Source organism: Trichosurus vulpecula, chromosome 3, assembly GCF_011100635.1.
Source record: "Trichosurus vulpecula isolate mTriVul1 chromosome 3, mTriVul1.pri, whole genome shotgun sequence".
NCBI lineage: Eukaryota > Metazoa > Chordata > Mammalia > Diprotodontia > Phalangeridae > Trichosurus > Trichosurus vulpecula.
In genome coordinates, this window is record NC_050575.1 from 35604746 (window position 1) to 35629137 (window position 24392).

Here is a 24392-nt window from a genome sequence, read left to right on the forward strand (position 1 = left end):
TTGGATGGTGGGGTTGGGTTCTATTTGTGCTGCGTAGCTGATGCTTGGCTAGTCCTCGCAAGTGACCGCTCCAGCCACTCCAGGACCAAGACTAAAGCCACTGCACCAGGTGAGCGGGGAGCCCAGCGGGCGAGGGGGGAACGCGAGGAGGACACCTCCGAGAGCCAATTAGAACGCAGATTTTCCGGGAGTTTCTAAGGTGCAACTTTCCCCCGTAGCCTCTGGGATGGGGCCCCGGTGGGGAGCATCTAGGCAGAGACAGAGTCGGAGGAGATAGAGACAGAGCTGACCGAGCACGGGGGCGCCTTCCTGGCTCGAAGTGTTATAGATAATGCCAAGGAAAGTTTTCGCTGTCTTTGGTGAGAGGGTATGTTCTCTAAGGAGACCTCGCCTCAAGGACTCATTTATTGCCAGGAGACTGGTAGGAGAATCACTGCTTCCCAGAGAAGGCATTGTAGTTAAAATTGTAGAGGTGGAGGTCTTTGTGGGCGCAGCATGGCAGGACACGCCAGAGGACAGGACGGGACACGCCCTAGGGCAAAGGACAGCTGCAGCGCCTTTGAGGTGTCCCGCTACCCTTCACCTTAGTTCCTGCAACCTACTCCTCTCACTCTGGAAAATGCCCATGTGGAACAGCTTTGGATCCTCCTCTGACACTTCAAAAGTAATGAACTGGTGGCAAGGAAAATCCAATTGTGGCATAAAGCAGAATGCTTAATTCCCCGCCTGCCCCCCCTCCCCAAGACTGAAGGTCATAGAAAAGTTCTGTTAGAATAATAATGCTTAAATTAAATTTCATGCTTGAAAACGAGGGCCGTATCACACCTACTTAGTCCAGCAGACTCTCGTAACTGTACAACTACTTTTGAAACTTGGGGATGACGAAGAGGATTCACATGATTTTTCTCGTGAGTTTTGTCAGGATTAATTTATCAGAAGATTCTGCTGTTTAACTTGGGAGACAGAAGTGATGTAGTGCACGAGACTTGACGTTGCAGGACCTCGGTTCAAGTTCTGTCTGTTCTAGTTACAGCCTGTGTGACCTTGGGCAAGTCACTTAGCTCTCTGGGTCTCAGCTTTCTCATCTGTAAGATGAGGGGGGAAGGAAGGGGACAAGCATTTATTAAGCATTCTGCCATGTGCCAGTGTTTTACAAATATTACTTTATTTGATTCTCACCACAGCCCTTTGGGCTTGGTGCCAGTGTTATCCCCATTTTATCGTTGAGGAAGCTGAGGCAGACAAAGTTTAAGTGAGTTGCCGAGGGTCACATAGCTGGGAGGATGGTAGACTCTATAAGTCCTTGCCGTTTCTAAATCTACAATTCTCTGAACTCATACACACCAGGCTCAGCATCAGGTCTTAACGTGGCAGCCAAACAAAAAAAAGAATATACAAGAACAGTCATTGTCCCTTGGATTCTTGAGAGCCTAAGTTTAGGATTACCCTGTGAAAGGTGACTCATTGTGTTGAGGATGGGGGTTGGAGCCTTTTTGGTCTTTGGCTAGTAGGAGGGAGAAAACTAGATCTGGTGCTTTAAAAGTAGGTACAGGGGTCTATTCCAGGGGTGGGGAACCTTCTGCCTTGAGGACACATGTGGCCCTCTAGGTCCTCAAGTGCAGCCCTTTGGCTGACTCCAGACTTCACAGAACAAAATCCCCGTAATAAAAGGATTTGTCCTGTAAAACTTGGACCAAGTCAAAAGTCCACACCCAAGGACCTAGAAGGCCACATCTCGAGGCCACGCGTTCCCCACTGCTGGTTTATTCAGTCATCAGTTCCTCAAAATTTATAAAGGATCTGTGATTTTTTTTTTCAGTATAGGGGACTTCTTGTTCTACCCACCAAGCTGTGACTCAGTAAAAAAAGTTGTTTGAGGTTTTATGTAAAGGTTAAATGATCTGCCTGCTGTCTAGGAGGTAGATATCAGAGGTAGGATTTGATCCCGGGTGTTCCCGATTCCAAGATCAGCATTCTTCCACTGCAATTGTTGCCTCTTTCTTAAATGATAGATTTTGAAAATGTTCCCAAACTGGGGAATGAGGGTTAAATGCCGAGGATGAGGAGGGGAGCAATAATTACCAGAAGAGAAAGAGCTAGGAAAGAGGAGAGAGTTGTGGATCTTGAGTCAGAGGACCTGGGTTTAAAGACCAACTGTGCCAATTACTACCTATGAGATCTTGAGTGACTCATTTAACCTTTATTGACCTCAGTTTACTCATCTGTAAAATTAGGAGATGGAGGTGAAAAGACCCCTAACATGTCATTTTAGTTCTAAATTTAGACTTGCTAGAAGCTCCTAAATACCAATATCCAGCCAGATACCTAAGTATGGGACCATAAAGTATTGTTTCCCAATGCTATTAGGATACTTGACTGTATTCCTTTTCATTCTATTTTTCCTTTTAACATCTTCCAACAACAACCACAAAAAGCTATCCATTTGAACAATGTTCAAAATACTCAGTTTCCTTCAAGATACTGTAGAATAACTCTAAAATGACTTCCCATTTTACGTTTCAAGGAATTCAGAACATCTTTGACATTAGTAATACAGCTTCTAGCATTTCAAAGATGGGAAGCAAAGAGAGGAGGTGATGATGAGCATTGCATAGGTTCTGGTGTGATATTGATAGTGAGAGGCAAATGACACACAGGGACCAGAAAAAATACCATTGTGTTTTTGAAATTCTGATAGTTCTCTAGAAGTTCAGATACGCCTTCATGATAGGAAAACAACGTACCTGCTTTTCTTCTCAACTTGTAGAGTTTTTAAAATACAGGTTTATCTTCTCATGGAATCCTTAACATTTCCCATATCATGAAGATGACCTTAGCTTCAGAAAATGACTTTAAAAACTTAAAAGTGGGGCAGCTAGTGGGCACAGTGAGTAGAGCACGGCCCTTGGAGTCAGGAGGGCTGAGTTCAAATCCAGCCTCAGACATGTGGACACACTTATTAGCTGTGTGACCTTGGGGCAAGTCACTTACCCCCAATTGCCCTGCCTTCTCCCTCCAAAAAAAAAAGAGACTTAAAAGTGTCAGTTAGTTGCTATGCCTAAAAGTTCTTTTGACCAAAACTATTTTCATTTATCTTCTCTTAGTTTTTTCTCTCCTCTTCAAAGGAATTAGACCTTTTCCTTCTGATTGAAAAGTATGTTTTGAAACCAGCAGTATTTTTGTTGTGCTGAATTTTTTTTCGAAAATAAAATCCAGATTTTTGTTTTACTTGGGGCCCAAACAGGGATAATATACAGATAGTTTTTTTTTAAACCAAACAAAACAAAGAAATAATTGAAAAAACTGTTCAGGCATAAATGGATCAAACACTGTTCACAGAATCTTTCAATATCTCTGAATGTTTTAATGACTGCAGCACCCTGGCCAGGGTTTGTAGGTTACTTGCTTCTAGTAAGAAGAGTCTACTGTAGGAAAAGTAACTGTGGAAATGGAGAAAGAAGTCACCATATAGTGTCTGTGTTGGGGATCCTTTCATATATCTTTCCAGAACTGCTTGAACATATGCTGAGCGGTCCCAGAAATACAAATTTAATACAGATTTTAATGAAGCTAAGGAGTCATCCTCTGTACCCCTCTGACATGAGGATATATAAACTTTTTTTTTTTCTGATGTGTGGTAGATGAAGGGAGGTTTTAATAGCTAGTAATAATAACAGCTAGCATTTATATAGTGCTTTATATATGTATCTTTTTTGATCCTCCCAACAGCCCTGTGAGGTAAGGTTGTCCTTATGATCTCCACATTCCAGATGATGAAACTGAGGCTGAAAGACAGGTTAAGAGATTTGTCCAGAGTTGCTCAGCTAATGCCTGAAGCAGAGTTGAGGCTAGGTCTTCCTAACTCCAAGTCCAGCATTCTTAGATTTCGGGCCACATAGCTGTATTGACAAAAATTCCTGAAAAGGTAAATTTCAGTGGTTGTTCAAATGTGGATGAACTTAGAGAAACCTTCAAGGCAATCTCACCCTAACACCTTAAATTGAGATTAAGAGAGGGTACATAAGTTAGCAAATAGCAGAACTAGATTTTGAATTCGGGTTTTAGGGTTCCAGATCTGGCCATTCTTTCCTCCCTACCATGAAACGTACCATAAAGGAAAAGATCTTATCGCCAATCTTTCCCTTAAATATTGAGTAGAAAAGGAAATACAATGATAGGACATTTACTGATACTTCGTTAATTGAGGCCGAGCTAGTGTAAATGATCAATTCACTTATCAGCAAAGTTTATGAAACACTTCACAACATCTTAAGTAATTTATTTTGTCCACTACAGTACTAGGCATATAATAAATGCTTAGTAAATACATGATGATCAGTAATGAAGGCAGGGATCCGTGCTCATCAAAATTATAGTGAAACTGGTGGCATTTAGTTCCATACTTTATCCATACTATTATCACCATTAGCTAAATCTTAAACCTGCATTGAAAGAAAATCAACAGGCAGCATAACTTAATCATTTTATATTTACTGATTTGTATAAGTCTCTAGACTCATGGACCTTCAGCTAAAGACATCTTCTTTCCTTGGATGGATTTAGATTATCTTTCCACTTAGATTAGGTTAGATAATGCATTGATTAAATGTGCTGAGGAGAACTACATAGTTCTTTGTGTCAAGTACCAGAACTGGCCACTATTCATAAATTTCTGAGTGTATAATGACAGAAGATCTCTGCATGATTACTAGAGACTTCCGTATCCCTTCTAAATTCCTTCTTTATTACTTTTCAGCTTCTTGGGGTGGGGTTGTGGGGGGTGGGGAAGGAAATGGGATAGACCAGGGCAGGCATGGATGGAGACACACTCCACAGAGTAACTCTACCTCCATTATGATTTACTAGACTTGGAAGTCAGGAAGACCTGAGTTCAAATGCAGCCTCACATAACGACTCTGGGCAAGTAGGTCTCAGCCTCTGTTTTCTCTTCGGTTAAATGAAGGAGTTGGCCTCAATGGCCTGCAAGGTTGCTTCTAGTTCTAAAACCTGTGATCCCACTGTAAGGAAAAAAATCTTATTAAAATATCATCTCAGTTATCTTACCTTAGCACTACTCCATTCTATTTTTGAAACTTTGTTATTTATTTTTTTCTTTTGTATTTGAATTTACACATAGCTAGTGTATACAGAAGGAAACAAGTGAACCACTTTTCCTAAGTTCTCTTGTTGTTCAGTCATTTCATTCATGTCTGACTCTTCATGACTGCATATGGGGTTTTCTTGGCAAAGATACTGGAGTGGTTTTGCCATTTCCTTCTTCAGCTTATTTTACAGATGAGTAACTGAGGCAAATAGGGTCAAGTGACTTGCCCAGGGTCACACAATCAGTAAGTACTTGTAGCTTGGGGAAAAAATGCAGATTGCTGCAGTACAGTGAAAACAATAATACAAGCAAGCTTTTTATAAAAGGGTTTTTAAATTAAACTCAGGAAGAAGTTATTGAAGAACTACACCCTCAGTCTCAGGGAAATTAATGTCCTGAAAGCAGCAGCCTTTGTTTTGTATGCCTTATAAAAAGCTATCTTCTAAAAATTCTTTTTAAAGGATTAAAAACTACAGTTACTAAGTTTCACAATTCGATATTGAAGGCTACCAAAGTACATAAAAATCAGCAATAACTGCCTGGATGTTTTGTTTTTCTGCTTCTTTACCCCGCTCCCCCCAGAGTTACACTGAGTTGCAGAGAAGCCTTATAAAGAAATTCACTAATCCTTTTAAAATTTTCAGCTTTCTATTGGTGTCTACATTTTTGTAGAGCTGGAAATGTCTTCTTTGCTGTTGGAAATCATCTCATGGGAGTCTCTTGCTCCTGGGTCTTTTAATTAGTTTCCAGCACTCAGAATTGTTACATAATTCTAATGCAATTTTGGCCTACATACAAACAATCCTGCTGTCTTTTTATTCGGTAACATCCTTACTTAGTGGAGGAAGTCCCTAAAGCCCTAAGAAACAACTATTTGTGAGAAAAAGAAGACAATCTAGCTTCCTGTTATTACTTTTAATAGTTTTTTAATGGAAAGTTACATTAAAAAAGCTTTTACATTTATTTCTATATCCTGCAACATCCTATGTTCAGATGATGTACAATAGTTATTTGTGTATGTACCGTGGTTCCCTACTAGATTGAAAACTGTTTAGGGTCAGAGAGAGTTAAAGTTTTTTATCTAAATTCTTATCTCTTCTAATTTCTTTGTACTTTCTTTGAGGAACTTTCTGTTTTACCAAGTGCAGTGAAGTAGAAACATCTCTATTGTGACCTAGAATTTCGAAGCTATTTGGTGGGAGGAAGAGTGGAGTGAGGCCCTGGGTAAATACATTTAAGGGAACTTTTTGATAGCCTGACAATATTTTATAAAGAATAGAGAGGCTTCTTCAAAGGCAGAAGTTGCGGAAATATTCTTGGGAACCCAGGTAATTGGATGAGATGCAAAGACTAGGATGTAATACTGATTGCTGGGCAGGCAAAGGCTTGCATCGTACTACAGAGAAGTATGTGTTATTAAAGGGGTAACCTGGCAATTGAGCTTTTTTAAATGAAAGATTTCTGACTCTGACTCATGTTTGTTTTTCCTTATCTCAAAATTACACAGAATTATCATGTGATTTCCTAATATTCTTCCCCTGCGTAGTGTCTCTATAAACGGTTATTACTTTGCTGACTTTATGGTTCATTGCTAGGTCCCAGAGCTAGAAAAAAAACTTCTCACATGGATAAATTTCTAGGGTCATAGGATCTCAGACTGGAAGGTACCTTAGGGACCATCTATCCAACCCTCTGATTTTATGGGAAAACTAAAACCTAGGAAAGTTAAGTGATTTGTTTGAAGTCACATTTCTATAGCTGGGGTTGAGACTCAAGGCATCTTACTCCCGATAGAGGGTTTTTTCCCTTATATCATCGTGTCTTTGTGGAACGAGGGGCTTTTTGCATTTTGTTTTGATTAGCTCTTTAAGCATAAATCACTCATCTGAAAAAGATGTAGGTAGAAACATGCTAGGCAAGTGGGAATATATTTGCTTTAACTTAGTGTAAGTTTTCTAGAAAAGGTTCTGAAGTTTTTCACTTTGATTTGGATCCAAAATAAACTTGGAAACTTTCTCCTAAAAGAAATATAAAATTCAAAGGTCAACAAAACAAGACAGTAATCCTTGTGCATGTTGATTTGGAAATTTAAGTTCCCTTGGTTAAAATGTGGCTTTAATTTGCATGGTGACTATGCAAAATGGCATTTTCTGAGTCAACGTCTGAGTCATCTAGTTTACTGAGAGACATGAAATATTAACATTTTGTCTTCAGTTTGTTTACTTTTTAAGACATTTGTAGTTGCTAAGACCTGACATCTCATTTCTAATGCTTACAACTTGTGTATCCTTGGCCATTTAACTTCTCTGGGCCTCAGTTTCCTGAATTGTAAAATGAGGAGATAGGACTAGAGGGCCTCTGAGGGCTCTCCAGTTCTAAAGCTTTGGGCCTAGGCATAGAAGAATAATCCAGAGAAATAATTGTAAATGAATTTTTAAATTCTTACAAAGCATGATACTTTGAGACAAATACAAAGCATAGTTATTCTTTTAATAGTCTTGTCTCATGTGTCATTAAAGAAAACCCTCAGACTTTCATGCAAAAGCATAGAGGAAACATATGTTCATCTGTTTTTATTTTCTGTATTTTATTTGAGCCAGTTGCAAAGTAAAGTGACTGTGCTGAGTGTGGATGATATAAAGAGACTTAAGTACTAAATTTGAATGTATTTTCATTATTCAGGTTCTTGACAGGTTCTAATCTTAATGATACCTAACTTTATTATTATAATTTGAGGTGTGTATCCATAAGAACTCAGCTGAGATAGTTCTGTAATTAACAGTATAAATTTTCCTAATTCTTAAAACTGACTTTGAACTTTTTATTTTACACACACACACACACACACACACACACACACACACAGAGGCCAACACCCAGATTAATGACTCTAAAACAGGGCTGTAGGCAATGATTGCCAAATTCATTTAATCGTGGAACACATGGACTTAGAGCTCTAGTGCTTGTGTTGTTTGGAGGGGGCAGAGTACATTTTCAAGCAAAGTAAAGTAGTGTTGGGGGAGCCAGCTGGCATAGGGGCAAGCTAGGTGGTACAGTGGATAGAGTGCCAGGTGTGGAGTCAGGAAGACCTGAGTTCAAATGTGGCCACAGATACTTACTAGCTGTGTCACCCTGGGCAAGTCACTTAAGCCTGTTTGCCTCAGTTGCCTCATCTGTAAAATGAGCTGGAAAAGGAAATGACAAACCACTCCAGTAACTCTGCCAAGAAAACCCCAAATGGGATGACAAAGAATCAGACATGACCGAAATGACTGAACAACCACAACATAATTATAACTTTAAATAGTGTGACCTTGAATACATCTCACCACTTAATGGGATTCATAATTCAAACAAATTGGGACCTAGATGTTCTCTGTTTTTTCTTCCCCTTTCCAGCATTTTCTTATGTGAAGAACAGGCGTTTTGATTCCTTTCTCACCCATGGTTGATAAAGGCATTGGAAGCAGAGTAGAAAATAGGGTGATGAAGTGTTAATGTGTTAATTCTTGGTAATGCCTTTACTGACGTTTAAACCATTTACCTTTAAGCCTATGGGATGAGCAGAAGTTGGACAAATTGGAAACAAATTGGTTTAGTGGGGCTTTAAAGAGGTTAAGGCCTGGACTGAATTTGGCAATTCAAGGGAGTACAGGCCAGGAGCTACCTAGGGAGAAGACTCCCAAGGTGGGAGAAGGGATTTCTCTGTCCTCTCCATTGACCCATGTAGCTTTGAACAGCAGTTACTTGATCAGTGGAAAACATTGGTCAAGGAGTAGATGTTTGTGCTCCAGAGAGACCTTTAATGGATTAGAGGACCTCCAAGAATTTCTGATGAATGATTAGAGCTGAGTGGGGACTTTGAAATACAAACAAAAGATTCCAGAGAAACCTAGAAAGGTAAATGGAATTAGGCCGTTAGAAGGGGCCATATGATGATGAGGCCCTTTTTTGTTGTTCTTGTATGACTATCACTACCCACCTATTCCTATCAAGTAAAAACTCTCTCTTGTAACAAATACAAATAGTCAAACAAATTAATACATTAACCATGTCTGAAAATATATGTCTAGTTCACCTTCCCTGCCAAGAGATGGGAAACATGATTCATCATGCATCTTCTAGTGATATTGCAACACCAGAGATCTTAAATCTCTTGAAGTTGCTCTCCCTTACAGTAATGTAGCTAATGTGCAAATCGTTCTTCTGGTTCTGTTCACTTAACCCTCCATCAGTTCAAACATAGCCTTCCCTAGTTTCCATAAATCTGTCCCTTTTACCATTTCTCGTGGCCCAGTAATATTTCATTATATTTGTATCCTATGGCGATTGTGCAGATGATGGGCACCTACTTTGTTCTGCTATAACAAAAAGTGCTAATATAAATTTTTTTTTTCCACAAATGAGTCCTTTACCTTCTGGTTTTTTTTCCTCTTTGGGAGTATATGCATGGTAGTGGTAATAGCTGAGTCAGAGAGTAGCGTAACAATAATAGTAATAATGATAGCTAACATTTATATAGTGCTTACCATGTTTCCAGGCACTGTGCTAAGCACCAGGGATACAAAAAAAGGCAAAAGACAATCCTTTTCTTCAAGGAGCTCACAATCTAATGAGGAAGAAAACAAGCAAACGTGTGTGTGTGTGTGTGTGTGTGTGTGTGTGTGTGTGTATGTGTGTGTGTGTGTATGTGTGTGTGTGTGTGTGTGTGTATCAAGCTATATAAAGAATTAATAGGAAATAATTAAGAAAGGGAAAACCCTAGAATTAAAAAGGGATTGAGAAAGGCTTCCCAGAAAAGATGATATTTTAATTGAGAGTTAAGAAAGCCAGTGCAGTTAGTAGTCAGAGATAAGGAGGGAAAACATTTCAGTTATTGGGGACAGCCCAGAATGTCCAGAGCCAAGAGATGAGTGTCTTGTTTGTAGAACAAGGAGGCCGGTCTCACCGGATTGACGAGTATATGGTGGGGAGGAACGTGTGTTAACAGAATTTTACTGAGCCAGTCTCTAACCTGAGAATGATCAAACAGGCCAGAGACAAAGTGCCAATAATCAGGTAGGTGTTCAATTAATTAGCTTCATTATGAGGAAAAGATTTGCAAATTGGGAATTCTGTTCAGAATTCCACCCTGCTGAAGTGAAGACAGAGATTATACACATAAATCACAAGTGGGAAGGGAGGGAGGAAGGATTACAATCATTCCCAGGGCCATAGTGGTTTCCCAAGACAAACCCACAACAATTCTGGAATCCTGTGTGAGCTATATTGCTCAAGTCCTTGGGGGTTGTTACTTGGTGGGTCACAGGACAAGAATTCTGTGACGGGAACGAGTTCTACAATCTTGGATTTGCTTCACTTCAGGTACGAAGGCATAAGGATGCCGGTGATTGTGAGCCTTGTCAAAGTTTGACTGATCATTTTAAGCTGCATTGTGAGCTCTCTTACAAGAGAGGCAGTTCTGAAAAATCTAATTTCTAGTATATTTATTACACATATCATATTGGTTATTATAAAAATCATAATTTCCTTCACAAGTGTAAGAAAACCGGAAAGGTAGGAATGGGGCTAGGTTACAAAGGGCTTTGATTGCCAAACAGAGCATTTTGTATTTGTGCCTAGAGGTAATAGGAAGCCACTGGAGTTTACTGAGTAAGGGGGGTGACGTGATTGGACTTGTGCTTTAGGAAAATCATTTTGGTGGCTGAATAGAAGATGGATTAGAGTAGGGAGAGTCTTGAGGCAATAGTTAAGGCATGAGGTGAGGAGAACCTGTACTAGAGTGTTGGCGGTGCCAGAGGAGAGGAGAGGGTGTATTCAAGAGATTTTACAAATGTGAAATTGATGGGCCTGGGTAATAGCTTGTATATAGAGGGTGAGAGATAGTGAGCAATGAGGGATGACGGCTAGGTTGTGAGCCTGAGGGACCAGGAGGAGGATGTTGCCCTCTACAGTAGCAGGGCAGGTAAGAGGTGAGGAGGGTTTAGGGGGGAAAATACTGAATTTGCTCTCCTCAACATCCAGCGTGAAATGTCTGAAAGGCGGTGGGAGATTCAAGATTGGAGGTCAGCGGGAAAGTTAGGATAGGATAGGATAGGAGAGGTAGATCTGAGAATTGTTCACATGGAAATGGTAATTAAATTCGTGGGACTGGATAAAATCATCTGGTGAAGTTGTATAGAGGGAGAAAAGAAGAGGATGCAGGACGGAACCCCGAGGGACACCTACAATTAGAAGGCATGATCTAGATGAGGATGTAGCAGTCAGATAGGTAGGAGGAGAACCAGGAAACAGTGATGTCCTTGAAAACCCGGAGAGAAGAGAGGGTTATCAATCGTGTCAAAGGCTGAGTTCAGATTTTATGTCCTAGTAAGAACAAGTAGTTACAAAAAGTTAGGAGGGTAATATTGACTAAATGAAGGAGAGTAAAGGGAAAAAACAGGGATTCTGCATGTTTCAGGGTATTCATAAGTTTAGGCTTGTTGTTCAGTCATGTCTGATTCTTCATGACCTCATTTGGGGTTTTGCTATTTCTTCCTCCAGCTCATTTTAAGATGAGGAAACTGAGGCAAACAGGGTTAAGTGACTTGCCTAAGGTCACACAGCTAGTAAGTGTCTGAAGTCAGATTTGAACTCAGGAAGATGAATCTTCCTGCTTCCAGGTCCAGGCTCTAGCTACTGTGCTACCTAGCTACCCCAAAGTTTAGATTAAACTACTCTAAATGGTAAATGGCCTAACACCAGAAAGAGAAAGTTTCTTAACGGTAAGATTCCTCTGTGTGTAAATGGGATTTTAAAAGTAGATATTGACGGACTTTTCTGTTTTCATTTTTAGGAAAATGGCTGACGGATTTTCTGTAAGTCTTTCATTTCTATATTTTTAGTCCTAAAATCTGTTCTACTAAAGGTGAGGCATTTTTATAACTAGACTTCCCTTTTTAATTACCTGGCCGATGATTCTAGGGGCCCTCTCCTCATTGCAACTACACTAAGAAGACCTGTTAGCTACAGTTGATGTTTTGTTTTCTAGCCACAGATTCAAGGAACACAAATTAGGTAGAGAGGTTCATGAGTCATTAATAGTAACCACATCGGGGAAAGCACTAGAAAGTAGAAGGTATAGCACCCATTGGCTAAAATGGAGCAATATTCCAGGCAGTATAAAATTGTATTGAAGCCTAGCAATACAAATTTTTGATGCATTCTAACATTGACTTTTTAAAGTTTTAAGCTTACAATTTAAAACCCTATACTAGAGTACCTAGAAGTAATTCTGAATTATTTGCAATAATGGGAAATAATAATATATATAATAAAAGACACAATTCGGAAAACAAATAATTTTAAACCTTCTGTGCAAACAAAAACTTTATTAGAGCAGCTAACACAATAAATAACAAAATTCCCAGGAATTAATTTTATTTTTATCCTTGCTCTTCCTATTTTCTAGATCAGAAATATTTCAGTTTCCATTTTTTGCTTCCCCTGATTTTATTTAAAAAGTCTGTAAATATTGTTTTCATGCTTATGGTTGTTTTCTTCTTTCTTCCAGCTTAATGATGCCTTATCTGGGTCTGGAAATCCAAATCCACAAGGTTGGCCACAAGGTCCTTGGGGAAACCAGCCTTCTGGTACTGGGGCATACCCAGGATATCCTGGAGCCTACCCTGGTCCAGGAGCTCCTGGGGCCTACCCAGGTCCAGGAGCACCTGGGGCCTACCCTGGTCCAGGAGCACCTGGGGCCTACCCTGGTCCAGGAGCACCTGGGGCCTACCCTGGTCCAGGAGCACCTGGGGCCTACCCTGGTCCAGGAGCACCTGGGGCCTACCCTGGTCCAGGAGCACCTGGGGCCTACCCTGGACCAACAGCACCTGCAGCCTATCCAGGACAGCCTAGTGCTCCCGGAGCTTATCCGCCTTCAGGGCCCATGAGTACCGCTGGTGGACCAACACCTCCTGTGGGAGGCCCACTGGTGAGCTTGAGTTGAATGATTCCCTGTGTTTGGCTTATTGTTAGTTTGACAAAGGTTAAGAAAAGACGAAGTTGTAGTCCAGAACAAGCAGAACTATCACTCTCTGATGCTTTTGTAGGAAACAAGCTCTGGTCAGTAATGCAGGCATGTAAAAAGTGTCAAGACCCAATTCATATATATGTATAAGAAATACTGGACAAGAAGACTGAAAGCCTTCTATGTCCATGTTTTTTTTTTGGAGGGGGCACGCAAGGCAATTGGGATTGGGTGACTTGCCCAAGGTCACACAGCTAATAAGTGTCAAGTGTCTGAAGCTGAATTTGAACTCAGGTCCTCCTAACTCCAAGGCCGGTGTACCTATTCACTGCGCCACCTAGCTGCCCCCCGTGCTTTTAACCATATGGCTGGAAGCCACCAAGTTACTAAGCAGCTTCCCTAGCATTCCATTCTTCTCACGTCTTTAGGTCTTTAGGAATAGCTACTAGACTAGTATAGGGAACTTCCTATATGCGGAAACTCCCTTTACCAGTACAGATCAGCACCTTCTCTGCACATTAAAGTCTTAGACAGTTACCTAAAGCACAGGGAAATTAAGTGACTTGTCCAGGGTCACACAACTAGTATGTGTCAAGAAGGAGAACTTGAACCCAGGTCTTCCGGTTTTGAAGCCAGCTCTTAATCCTTTACAATACACTGCCTTTCTTGTTTTTATTCTCTTTTAAGAAAGGCGCATGGACCAATATATCTGACTTACTCTCTAGTCAAATGGTAATATGATACTCTACTTCCACCTCTAGTTTTAGCAGTCAAATAATCTATAGTGAAAGTCTGATGTCTACTATTGGAATATTTGGAAGACCAAATAGAACAGCTATTGTCAGCTTAACTATCATTTTTCACTATAGTCAGTAAGGCCTTTTCCCCCAAAATATCACATAACGCTTTTTCACACGACTCTAATGGACTTACAGTACTTTGTATCATAAGTGATCTGTGTGTGCATGTGAGAGATTATATCCCCTCCCCAATAGATTTAAAGCTACGTGAGGGCAGGGACTATTTTATTTAAATGCTGTTTCTCCTAGTACACAATACTCTGCAGATGATAAACACTTAACAAATATTTGTAGAATTGCATTTATCCAATTGAATTGTCTAGGACTGCCACAATTCATGCTATTGGTTTTTACACGATGTTGGTTTTTACAAATTTTGTAAGTGTTTCCTCAGGGAAGGATGGGCTGATGCATCTCTTCATACTCTACATACTGTCTTCATTTGAAAAATTAGGTTAACAGTAATACCTGCTATTTCCCTCCCAAGATAATGGGGGGTGGGGGAAGTGCTTTGTAAACCTACAAGGACTATATAAATGTGAGCTATCTTGCCCTGTAAAACTGCTCTAATTTATATAGTCAGTAGCAAAATCTTGTCATTTCTAGCTTCACAAAATCTCTCATATTTATCTCCTTTTCTCCCTTCATAGAGTTTAATTTAGGCCCTCGTCACCTCTCACCTGAACTACTTTTATAGCTTGTAAAAATGTGTAAATATTTTAAATTCTGTTGTAAAATGTTCTTATAATTTTTTAAAAGAATTAGGGGCAATATAATGGCCCCTGACATCCACATAGTCCCCCTCTCTGTGACTTTAGAGAGTTTGTTTTAGATGAAAAGCTATGAGTGTAATCACAATCATTCTGTGCCTTAAGTTTGGAAAATTCCTAACATTTAAGCTGAGCTATGGCTCTCTGCCTTTATTTAAATTTATGTCTATCGATGTTTAATGCCTGGCCACTGTATTTAAGGGAAAATTCAGATAGCCAGAAACATAATAAAGCAGTAGATTGTGTTATATAGTGTCTATAGATAAACAGATACTGAGAGGGAAGCAATACATTTTTCTTGGAACTTCCCTTAGACCTTGAGTAGGTGGGTACAACTGGTAGTGTCAGCCTCAATCTTCTGCTCCAAGATGCTTGTAGGTATGACCGCTCTCTCCTGGCTCTCCCTTTTCTCTGTCATAGGTCAGTACTACCATGTTTTTCCTCACATAAGTGGCATCTAGGCTGTTGCTTCTTTCTGGCTAAGATCTGCGTGATCCCACTCCTCTACTTCCAGACGCTCAGAATTTATCTGTTTCTGAGAGAGAGCCAGCTTTTTATACAAGTTCCCCAGGGTGTGATTAAATCTCTCATATTGTGGCTTTGATTGATTCAAGGAGTTTTACAGGCCCTGTTCACACTCAGTTCTTATTGATTAATTCCATCAATAAATGTTCATACCTAGCAAAAGTAATTACTTTGAAGTAGAATAGGTTAATTAATGGAGCCTCACCTTTAACACTGGATTTAAAAAAACCCCACTAAATAAAATAAGCATTTCATATACTTAGTAGAACATAAAAAGAGAATTGTAAATGAAATCACAATGTTTTTGTTAGGTAAGCTTGCTTTTCCTTTTAAGTATATAATAAATTTATAATAAATTCAACTTGTAACTTTCAAAGCTATCCTGATTACCTGTATTTCCTTCTGCTTTCTTCTGTGCATTAAAAAAAACCTGCCTTTTTCCCCTTTCTTTCATTTTCTACTATTTTCTTTCTTTTCTTGGTTACCTGTCAACAGGCCTCCCTCTCCTTCTCAACTTTCCTTGTCCAATTAAAAAAAAAAAAGAAAAAAACTTTTGTAACAAATATGCATAGTCAAGGAAAAAATATTCTCACCTTAGCCATATCTGAAAGTATATGTCTCATTTTGTACTTTGACTCCCATCACCTCTCATCCAGGAGATAGGTAGTATGCTTCATCATGAATTCTCTTGAATTATGATTGGTCATAATGTGAATGAGTCTTCCTGTCTCAAGCCTCTTCCCAGTCCAAACTATTTGCCAAATAAATGCCAAAATGATTTTCTTGAAGTATAGACCTGGCCACTCTCTTAAGCAATAAATCTAGGGTGCCTTGTTACGTCTAGTACCAAATATAGAGTTCTTTGGTATTTAAAATTCTTCATAATCTGGTGTTTTCTTATCTTTTTTCCTATCTGTTTTCTTATCTTTCCAGATTACCTTCCATGTACTAGTAATTCAGGCATACTGGCATGCTTGCTGTTCCATATAACATCCTGTCTCTCTCTTTTCTCCATTTGTACTTGCTGTCCTCCATGTCTGATATTTTCCCTCCTTACTTCTTCCTCTTAGAATTGTTGGTTTCCTTCAAGATTTATTTCAAATGCCACCTTCTGGAAAGGAGGCCTTTCCTGGTCCCCCAGCTGTTAGTGCCTTTCCCCCAAGTTACCTTCCATCTTCTTTTTTTGTGTCTTATGTAAACTTAATTGTTCACATATTGTCTTCCTCAATAGAATAAAAGTTTCTTGAGAGCAGGGACTGTTTTTGCTTTCTCTTTGAATCTCCTGTCACATACTGGTCACATAGTAACTGCTTAATAAATGCTGGCTTGATTGATCAACACCAAAAACTAGCTGCATTTTTTTTTTTTGCTCAGACCTGTGTGTTCATCAATGTAGGGGTTTCCAGTGGGGAAACTTTTTGTCAATGTAGTTTGGCAACTATTCTTCAACTTTTAGTCTTAAAGAGTTGTCTATGGTGACTTGCCCAGGGTCACATAGCAGGTATATTTTAGAGGTAGGACATTTAGGTGTATAGTAAGTGAGAAATGAATAAACTTTTTAAGATCTCATTCCTTCACTGAACATTTATCGAGTGCATACTTTGTACAAGTTCTCACACCTGGGTGATGGGGGAGAAATGTAAAGATATCAATTAGGCTCTCAAGGAAAGAAGGGATACATCCCCAAATTTGACCTACTGTCTTGTTAAGTGCTATAAAGCAGATATAAACAAAGTACTGCAATTTCACTTGAGAGCATGGTCTTATTTGACTCTTTTCAAGAACCATTCTGAGAGAACCAAGTGTTGGGGAGGGAGGAGGAAATGTATGAATTAAGGATTGGGTTGGTAGGAGTAGAGGGTATGGTTGAGGGTGCTAAGGAAGGGGCAGGTTTTTGCCTTTGGTACCAATCAAGGAGTTCCTCTCTTTCCTGCCCTAAGTGAAGTCCATTATCTCTTTCAGGTCCCTAGGTACCTATTTAATCCAGAATTATTGTGGATTCCAAAGCTCAGACTTTAGCATTCCCTATCTGTGTCAAAGGGTGGAGGTGATGGAAAGGAGTTTAAACTGACCAGGTCTGAGAAGTTTGATCAAAATTCTTTCAGTGAGTTAGTCATGCATGGGCATTGTGATTAAATATCAGCAGAATTTTTAAGGCTAAGAATCCATGTGCTCTTTTTCTTATATATGTTACATCTTTTTCATCCACAGTTAGTGCCTTATGATCTTCCCTTGCCAGGAGGAATTATGCCTCGCATGCTGATAACCATTATGGGCACAACGAAACCCAACGCAAACAGGTAAGAGAAGAATGAATAATAAGAAGATTTTTATGTTAGCATCTGGAAAAATTGAAAATGTTGAATTTTTACTTTCCATAGGCCAGTAGTATGTCGATAATAGGAATTTTATATTTAACCTCCCATCTTTTTCTCTCACTTTATTCTCACCCCAAAAAGGGATTATCTTCAATACAGTAAAACACAGCTTTAGAAGAGGCCTCACTATTTATCTCTTTAATATATTCAAGAGACCAGATGGCATAGTGGATGGAGTATTGGACCTGTAGCTCAAAAGATCTGAGTTCAAATTCTGCCTTTGACACTTACTAGCTGTGTGACCCTGGTCAAGTCACTTACCCCCATTTGTCTCAGTTTTTCATCTGTAAAATGGGGACACACTAGAGAAGGAAATGGCAATCCACTCCGGTATCTTTGCCAAGACAAAAATCCATGAGTTCACCTAGAGTTAGACACAACAGAACAATTGAAAACAGAAGTTGTATGATAATGGGCAATTCATTTAACCTTTTAGAGTCCTAGTTTCTTTCTTTGTAAAATGAAATAGAACCTCTCTTAAAGGGTTGTTATGTGCCTCAAATTAGATAAAATATGTAACACTATATAAGTGTGGGTCATTATTAGGCTACAGATTGACTTATAGGCTCTGGGTCAAGTCAGTGTTCTTGCCACTATTCTGTGATTTTACTGTGGAATTGGTGCTCTCATTGTGCAGATTTTCTGGATTTTGTAGGCAGTATATATTGTAATTTAAGGCATTTGGAAGGATTTTATGAGACTTTATTAGGACAAACAGGCTTGTTTATAGAACCTTGCTTAGTTTTAAGGATATGGGCATAGATCCAGAAAAGTTCATTCTTTTCTGGAACAGCCTTTGCTTATTCATTATGGCTTAAGGTTTTCCCTTGTCCTAAACACCACCTCTCCAGCTCCTACCCCCAGAAGAGGTTAAATCTGCCCTGGAAATTATTCCAAGGATTTGGGTTGGTCATCCCACAAGGTGTACCTAGAACAATCTTGATTTCCCTCTGGTGCTTTAGACTCATTGAGACTTTGAGTTAATTTGGACTAGAATAGATACTCATCTGCTTTTCTAGGCTTATCCTAGAACTAAACTAATCTCAAGTATGAAGGAGAGGCGAGGGAGTGGTACACAAGGAAATCAGTTGTTTAGCCTCTGTAAATTCTACTGTAAGTCCAACTGCTGGAAGATTTGAGTAAAAGTTAAGCTTAAATGTTAAGCTAAAGGCAACTCTTATTGTCAAAAGAACTAAGGATGGCCCTGTCTCTTCCATTTCACTTTATTTCTATTTATTGTTATGAAACAAAACATTTATGTAGTTAGTCATATTCGACAGTTGGCCCTGCCCTTGTGTATTTATAGAGAAATCACCATTGTTCTCTAATGGGTATGTTTGTGAGGAATCCTCGAATGAGTTCCCACTTTTGGGTAGTTTAATATCACTGAGTTTGAGGCCTCAAAAGCTGGTCGATCCTTTCTTAATAATTGTAGATCACAGTTATATCATGCCTCAAGTTTTGCAAAGGTATTTCATTTGATTGTCACAGTCCCTTGGAAATATGTGCTATTGTCCATCACTATTTAACAGAAGAGGAAAGTGAAATTCTATGAAGTTTAGTGGCTGGCCCAGGGTCACACAGAACCCAGATTGTCGTGTTTCCAAGTCCAGAACTGTATCCACTCTGCAACACTACCTTTCCTCAATAATCAGATTCCCCACTCTGTAGCCACATCAGCACTTAAGGAGAAATTTTTAAAATTTTATTTAAAATAAAACCAAATCTACTGAACTAAGTGAACAATGTCAAAGTGGAGTCAGTATTATGATGAAAAATGCTATCCATCCCCAGAGAAAGAACTGAGGGTGTCTGAGTAGAGATTGAAGCATACTTTTTTTACTTTATTTTTTGAGGGTTTTTTGTGTATGTTTTCTTTCACAACATGACTATTATGAATATGTTTTGTGTGACTACGCATGTATAACTTATATCGAATTACTTGCCTTCTTAATGGGGGTGTGGGGAGGAAGGAAGAGAGAGAATTTGGAACTCAAAGTTTTAAAAACGAATGTTAAAAATTGTTTTTACATGCAACTGGGAAAAATAAAACACTAAACAAAGTGGAGTCAGTAACTATATAAATTCTAATGCATGGAATTGAAATTTCCATAGGCATAAAGCAAAACTTCATTCAGTTCCTCCTTAGGTACCAGAGAGCCTCAAAATCGGATCTGCCTCTGAAATTAATGGTTCAATAAGTAACCTCAAGAAATTCACGTTATCTCAGATCTCTTGATTCCCCGCAGGAAGACCTGGGTTCAAGACTGACCTCAGATACTGACCAGCTGTTTGACCCTGGGCTCTGTTTTGCCTCAGTTTCCTCATCTGTAAAATAGAGATAATGATAGTACCAACTTTGCAGAGTTTTTGTGAGACTCCAGTGAGATAAGAATTGTAAATGTTAGCTCTTATTACTGTCAGCAGCAGCAGCCCTGGCTTCTGTTCCTCTGTAGGGCTTCTTCTCCCCCAGAGGCTGCCTGTTCCGGTACTGGCCTTGTATTCAGCCTTGCTGCCTGAAGTTCTGTAGTAGCCAATGCATTGTTTTCAGCCTTTATAATAAGCTAGAGACCCTCTCACCTTCTCCTTGAGAGGTGGTTAGTAATTTAAGAGAAATGTCCTCACAGACATTCAACATCATGGCCCTAGTATACAGAACATTTCATCTAACGTTCGCCTTCTCATAACTCTGTTCCAGTTCATCTGACTGCATTGGAGGTTTCCTCCTAGATTCTCCGTTTAAGGAGGGCTCCCAGGGCAGCGTCTCATTATATTTCCAACCTGCCCACTGGGTGCCTTCCCTGTCCCTTCCCCCTCTCCCTGCTTTTCAGCTTCTTTTTGTGTGTTGTCCCCCGTTAGATTTCAAGCTCCTTGAGGGTAAGAACCATCTTTTGCTTTCTTTGCATCAACAGCACTTAGCACAGTGCCTGACACAAAATAGGGCTTCATAAATGTTTATTAACTGATTTGGGAAATTCAATTCAACGAGCATTTTTAAATGCCTGCCCAGTGCAGGAGCTTACATTCTGCTGGAAGGATACAACAGACGAGTATTTTTTTTAAAAAAAATATTCATTTTTCAGATAAGTATTTTTAAAGAATATACTAAATACTGTAATTTAAGGAAAAAGCCCTAACTGGGGGCGTAAGGAAAGGCTTTGTATAGGAGCTGGCACTGGTGTTGATCCTTGAAGGAAGCCGGGTCTCACCCCCAGCAGCAGAAGAGGAAGATTATTTCAGACAAAGGGGACTGCCTGCGTAAGATGGAATGTTGCGTAAGGGGAGCAGCAAATAGATGAGTTGGGCTGGGATATGGAGTCCATGAGGCAGAACAGTGTGAGTCTGGAAAGGTCCGCTAGAATCAAATGGTGAAGGACTTTCAGTGTGAAACAAAGGATTTTGTATTTTAGTCTAAAGGGACCAGGGAGCCACAATAGCCTGTTGAGCCTGGGAATTTATTCTACATCTGTGAGGCTTATTACAACGGTTGGGGGATGCGCACATTCTCTCTCCTGCCCATTTAGTCACTGATGCTTTCCAAATGAATAATCATGTGGCAAACATTACTCTCTTATCTACAAAAGCTGAAAGCAAAACCAGCACGTGATTCCTTTGTGCTGCGGTGAGATTTATGGTAGGATATGAATTGTTGGAGTTAGGGATTACAGTAAACGCCAGATATTGGATGGACAGCAAGCGTCTAGAGAACGTAAAAATAGCTAACGTTTATAGTGTTTACTACATGCCAAGCGCTGTGCTAAACATTTTACAATTATTATCTTATTTGGTCCTCACAACAATCCTATGCACTAGGTGCTAGTATTATCTCCATTTCACAGATGGGGGAACTGGCAAACAGTGGTTAAGTGACTTGCCCAGGATCACACAGATAGTAAGCGTCTGAGGCCAGATTTGAACTCAGGAAGGTGACTCTTCCTGCTTCCAGGTCTGATGCTCTATCCGCTGTGCCACCTAGCTGCTCCTCCATGCAAATACAGGCACCTGAATCTTCTATATCAGAGAAGGGAGGAGGAAATAAGGAATGATGCTAGGTGTAGTTTGAGGTATATAATTGAAGAAGAAAGGGAGCTCACAATGTTAGGCACTGTTTTGGGAGCTAAGGATATAAAGATAAAAACAAGCCTCTTCCCTTGAGGAGCTTATATTCTGTTGGGGGAAAATAATATATACATAGAAAACCATATAAATTACTTTCTTGGGGGCAGACAATCTGGGTTAAGTGACTTGCCCAGAGTCACACAGTTAGTAAGTGTCACTTAGACACTTGCCTGAGGCCAGATTTGAACTCAGGTCCTCCTGACTCTGGGGCCAGGGCTGTATCCACTGTGCCACCTAGCTGCCCCATAAATTACTTTCCAGAGAGAGGAAGATCACTAATACCTGGGGGTAATGGGGAGTAAGCAAAATCAGAATAGACTTTGTAGGAAGGGGCACTTGAGATTAGCTTTGAGGAAAGCTAGGGATTCTGCAGCTGAGCTTAAGAGGGAGGGTGTTTCAGGTATGGGGGATGACCTGAGGGAAATGGCTTGGAAATGGGAGAAGGAATATCATATATCTATAAGGAATAGCACACAGGCTAGTATTGCAGAAGTGAAGAATGCACAAACGGGAGTAATTTAAAAATAAGTCTAGAAAGTCAGACTGGAACTGGATTAGAAGGGATTTAAAAGCTAAACAGAATAATTGACATCTTATCCTAAAAGCAGTAGGGAACCCAAGGAGCTTTTTGAGCAGGCAAGTGACACAGTCAGACCAGCGCTTTAGGTCTATCAATTTGACCTTTGTGTATGGAGGATGGTTAGGAGAGAGGACTGACTTTGGCAAAGAAACAAATTAGGATGCTATTGCATTAGTCCATTTGAGAGGGTGAGGAAAGCTTGATCGAAGGTGGTCCCCATGTGAGTGGGGAGAAGGGAATGGTCTCAAGGTAAATTGTATAGTTGGAATAAACAAGCCTTGGCAACTGATTGAGTGTGAGGGGTAAGAGCATGGCAAGAGGCAAGGATGACTCAGGCTCTGGTGCTGGGTTACTAGAAAGATGATGATACCTTCAAAAGAAATAAAGACATTAAGGAGAGGGGAGGACTCAAAAGGAGAGACAAGTTCTGTTTTGGACATACTGAGTTTGAAATACATACAGGACATCCATTTGGGGATGTCCAACAGGCATGATCTTGTAACTAAACTCAAGTTCTACTTAAAGTCACTTTTTTTTTTTCTTAACAGAATTGCCTTAGATTTCAAGAAAGGGAATGACGTGGCCTTCCACTTCAATCCTCGCTTCAATGAGGACAACAGACGAGTAATTGTTTGTAATTCGAAATTCGACAATAACTGGGGAAAGGAGGAAAGACACGCTATGTTCCCATTTGAAGCTGGTAAACCATTCAAAGTAAGTCAGCATGAAGAGTCTTTTATATGAAATGCAAAGTAGCTTAAACTTGGATGTTCTAGTAGGGAGGGTTGCTGTAAGTTTCCTATCAAGTTCTTAGCTCAGGATTCTCCAACAGTGGGTTTTCGTATGCTCCTATATCTCCAGGCCTGTTGCCACACCACCTCCTCTCTTTGAGGTTTGCTGGAATTCTCAGTGAGGAGGGCCATGTAGGCAGCATTAAAAACCCCTGCCCTCTCCAGTCAGGATGACACTGTCAGCTCTTTCCTTCCCCACTATGTCAGTCATAAGACTGGAGAGAAATTAGAAGTGGCTGTTTTCAAAAAGATTGGAAACTCTTTGTCATTATCTACATTTAATTATCCCCTTTTATCCTGATCCCTTCTTTAACCTGTAGCATTATGAATCCTTGCCTGGGAATAACAGGGGTGCCTGCACCGTAGTTTTCTGGTTCCATTTAAGGAAAGAGTGATTCAGGTCAATGGTTTGTGTATGGCATATCATGTTTTTAGCATACAAATTGGCATTGATCTATCAGATTAAAATAACTCTCCTTAGAAATGAGGTGAAACATAGCTACCTCGGCCATTTTGGTGAAAATCTTGCTTCCCACAGGGAAAAGGAAGGCATTTCAGATCCTAGTTCTCAACCCTGCCTTTGAAGCTCTTTTAGTAGATTCCATAAAGTGGAAGTGTGGAGAAAGTCTTGATGACATGGTTGAGCTAAGGCCTTGACCCAATGTGGTCAGCATGGGGGTGGCCATTAATCCTTACTGATCTGGACCTTTGAACTTAGGTCAACCAGGTGCTGAAACAGATGGGAAGGTATAACCAAGTTTGTTTACATATCATTTCAGATTCAAGTTCTCGTCGAGACTGATCATTTCAAGGTTGCTGTCAATGATGCCCACCTGTTGCAGTACAATCATCGAATGAGAAATTTCAATGAGATCAACAAGCTGGGCATTTCTGGTGATATTAACCTTACCAGTACCTCACATACTATGATATAAATTTAAGGGATCAGAGATATTTTTAAAGGAATTTTCCTGCTCCCTGCTCATTATAGGAGAAATCTTAAAGGTACTCATACTCCATTTACTTTCTTTGTCATAGCCACACAAATTTAATAAATGTTCTTTCATTAAGTACAACTTGTGTGCGTGTTTTTTCCTTTCAACGTGGGTCATTTGTAATTTATTCCCTGGATAAAATACTGAAGACTCATGGAGTGGGGAGTGGGATGGCTGGGGAGGAATGGAAGGTGAGGGGAATGTATAGTAATCTTAATACCAAAGCTCTTAAAAAAACAAAAAAATAAAGCTATATCTAACTTCAAATTCCACCTGTTCCTTTTTCACTTCTCTTCCCCAATTCCCATAATTATATTTAAAG

General features: G+C 39.8%; 1 protein-coding gene across 1 annotated transcript; it reads left to right on the forward strand.

Moving 5' to 3' along the window:
* On the forward strand, positions 1-24151 carry LGALS3 (galectin 3). Its single transcript, XM_036748333.1, has 6 exons — positions 1-109; positions 11940-11961; positions 12657-13076; positions 17419-17507; positions 22833-22998; positions 23855-24151. The coding sequence occupies exons 2-6, from the start codon at positions 11944-11946 to the stop codon at positions 24008-24010; spliced, it is 849 nt and encodes a 282-aa protein (XP_036604228.1). The 5' UTR covers positions 1-109; positions 11940-11943; the 3' UTR covers positions 24011-24151.
* Positions 24152-24392: the final 241 nt, after the last annotated feature.

Bases quoted from the DNA above. Each gene is read 5' to 3' on its own strand.
- LGALS3 (XM_036748333.1), top strand. The intron at 13,077-17,418 runs GTGAGCTTGAGT...TTTCATCCACAG, and splicing joins CTCCTGTGGGAGGCCCACTG to TTAGTGCCTTATGATCTTCC. The intron at 22,999-23,854 runs GTAAGTCAGCAT...ATATCATTTCAG, and splicing joins AAGCTGGTAAACCATTCAAA to ATTCAAGTTCTCGTCGAGAC.